This window comes from Geospiza fortis, unplaced genomic scaffold, assembly GCF_000277835.1.
Source record: "Geospiza fortis unplaced genomic scaffold, GeoFor_1.0 scaffold183, whole genome shotgun sequence".
NCBI lineage: Eukaryota > Metazoa > Chordata > Aves > Passeriformes > Thraupidae > Geospiza > Geospiza fortis.
This window is the reverse complement of record NW_005054447.1, coordinates 579,464-581,664: the sequence shown is the minus strand read 5'-3', so window position 1 is coordinate 581,664 and position 2,201 is coordinate 579,464. Positions and strand designations below refer to the sequence as shown.

General features: G+C 61.1%; 1 protein-coding gene across 1 annotated transcript in view; it reads right to left on the bottom strand.

Moving 5' to 3' along the window:
- Positions 1 to 1,714, bottom strand: part of SCN4B (sodium voltage-gated channel beta subunit 4) — a 6,126-nt gene extending 4,412 nt beyond the window's left edge. Inside the window, exons 1-2 of the mRNA XM_014309695.1 lie at positions 1,697 to 1,714; positions 831 to 973 (exon numbers count right to left, since the gene is read on the bottom strand). Coding sequence (XP_014165170.1) covers positions 831 to 973; positions 1,697 to 1,714 — 161 coding nt within the window. The remainder of the gene's footprint in view (positions 1 to 830; positions 974 to 1,696) is intronic.
- Positions 1,715 to 2,201: the final 487 nt, after the last annotated feature.

Genomic DNA, 2,201 nt, shown 5'->3' with positions numbered 1-2,201 from the left:
GGCTGCGCTGAGCCCTCCTCCGCGCTCCTCCGCGCTCCTCCGCATCCCTCTGCATCCCCCCGCGCTCCTCCGCACTCCTCCGCACCGCCCCGCGCTCCTCCGCATCCCCCGGCGATCCTCTGCATCTCCCCGCACTCCTCCGCGCTCCTCCGTGATCCATCGCATCCCTCCGCATCCCCCCGCGCATCCCCCCGCGCACCCGCCCGCCCGGGGATCGGGGAGCTCTCCCTGGGCCGGGGCAGTGACGGTTCCCCTGGGCTCGGCACTGATGGAGCCGCACCCCGAATCCTGGGAGCAGTTTTGGGCCCCTCGAAAGGACATTGAGGGGCTGGAGTGTGCCAAGGGGGATGGAGAACCAGTGGGATGAGGAGAGGCCGAGGGAGCTGGAGGGTTTGAACTGGAGAAAAGGAGGCTCGAGGGGACCTTCTCGCTCTCGTCAACTCCCTGACAGGAGGGTGGAGCCAGGTGGGGGTCGGGCTTTTCTGCCAGGTAACAAGTGACAGGACAAAAGGAAGCGGCCTTAAGCCGTGTCAGGGGTGGTTTCGGTTGGATTTTAGGGAAGGTTTCTTCACTGAAAGGGTTGTCCAGCCCTGGCACAGGCTGCCAAGGGCAGTGATGGAGTCACCAACCCTGGAAGAGTTCAAACCATGTGGTTGTGCTGACCTTGTTCCCCAAGGATTTTGGGTTCCCAATCCCAATTTTTGGGTTCAAATCCCCATTTTTTGTGTTTCAAACCCCAATTTTTGGGTCTAAAACCCCAAACTTGGACATTTTGACTCGCCCTCGAGCAGCTGGGGCAGGAAATGTGTAGCAGCTTTGTCCTTTCGCACCTGTGGTCCGGCCATGGGCCGCCCGTGCCGGTCCAGCCCTGGGTACCAGGCATGGCCTTAGCAGCGCTGCTGGTACAGACGTAGAGCACGTGGTAGTTCTTGAACATGCATTCCTTGAAACGGCACTCGGGGGTGAAATGTACCTGAAAACACACCTGAGAGTTACCTGAGATACACCTGGGCACAGCTGGATACAGCTGGGGGCACCTGGGAACAGCTGGGCATTCCTTGAACTGGCACTCGGGGGTGAAATGGACCTGGAAATACACCTGGAGTCACCTGGGGCACACCTGGATACAGCTGGAGTTACCTGGGATACACCTGGGGGCACCCACATAAACCTGGATACACCCAGGCCATGCTCCTTCCCCTTTAAGGCCACGCCCACTCACTGCCAGGACACGCCCACTCACAGCCAGGCCACGCCTCTTGTCCCAAGCCACGCCCACTCACTGCCAGGCCCTGTCCCAAGCCCCACACTTGGAGATGGGGTTTGGAGATGGCCTTGGCAGTGCTGGGTTGATAGCTGGGCTTGATCTTAGAGATTTTTCCAACCTCAGTGATTCTGTGGTGGCCTGAAAACACTGGGCTGGTGTTGCCCTGGGCCGCCTTGGGAAGAGGTGCCCTCCATCCCTGAGACAGACAGCAGACACTTGTGGGATGCAGAGCCAGCCCCCGATGGCTGCAGAGGGACCCGCCTGGCGCCAAAGGGAACGCTCTGATCTCATTTTTCTCACCGTGCTCTTGTTCCGGGATGATTGGCTGCACAAAAGTTCCCATCTCAGCCACCTTTTCTCGCATCCATTAGGCCGCGGGGCCCTTCTAATGGAAACCCCCGGGCGTGATGTGGGCAGGCAGAGCCTCACCTCCTTGCCCAGGTCCATTAGCCAGGGAGCTCTGTGCAGAGAGCAGTGTTTGCGGGAGGTGATGCAGCCACAGCGGGAAGGGGAGGAGGCGCTGCTGCCCTCCTGGAGCAGGAACGGCGCTGGATTTTCTCTGGGCTGCAGTGACACAGGGCACACATCCTGGCAAAGCTCACCCCAGGGACCAGGCATGGCCTTCCCGAACTGGACTGATGGGGTTTTGGCTGTGAGAGCAGCTCACCTGCAGGGATGCTGCCTGCACGTCTAAAATGCCACAGCCTGTCACCTTCAGGGCACCTTAGGGCTTCCCATCCCCACCCAGCCCCCTCTGCAGCACGAAGCAGCAGAGAGGAGGGAAAGCAGGAGGCTTTGCAGGGCACGGGGACATCCCAGGGGAGCCGGGGAGGATGCCAGCAGTGCCTGTGGGTTGAGGCGTTAGGGCTGCAGAGCTGGCAGGAGAGGCAGGAAAAATCCCGGCGGAGCGGGCAGGGCAGCGCTGGCAGCCGGC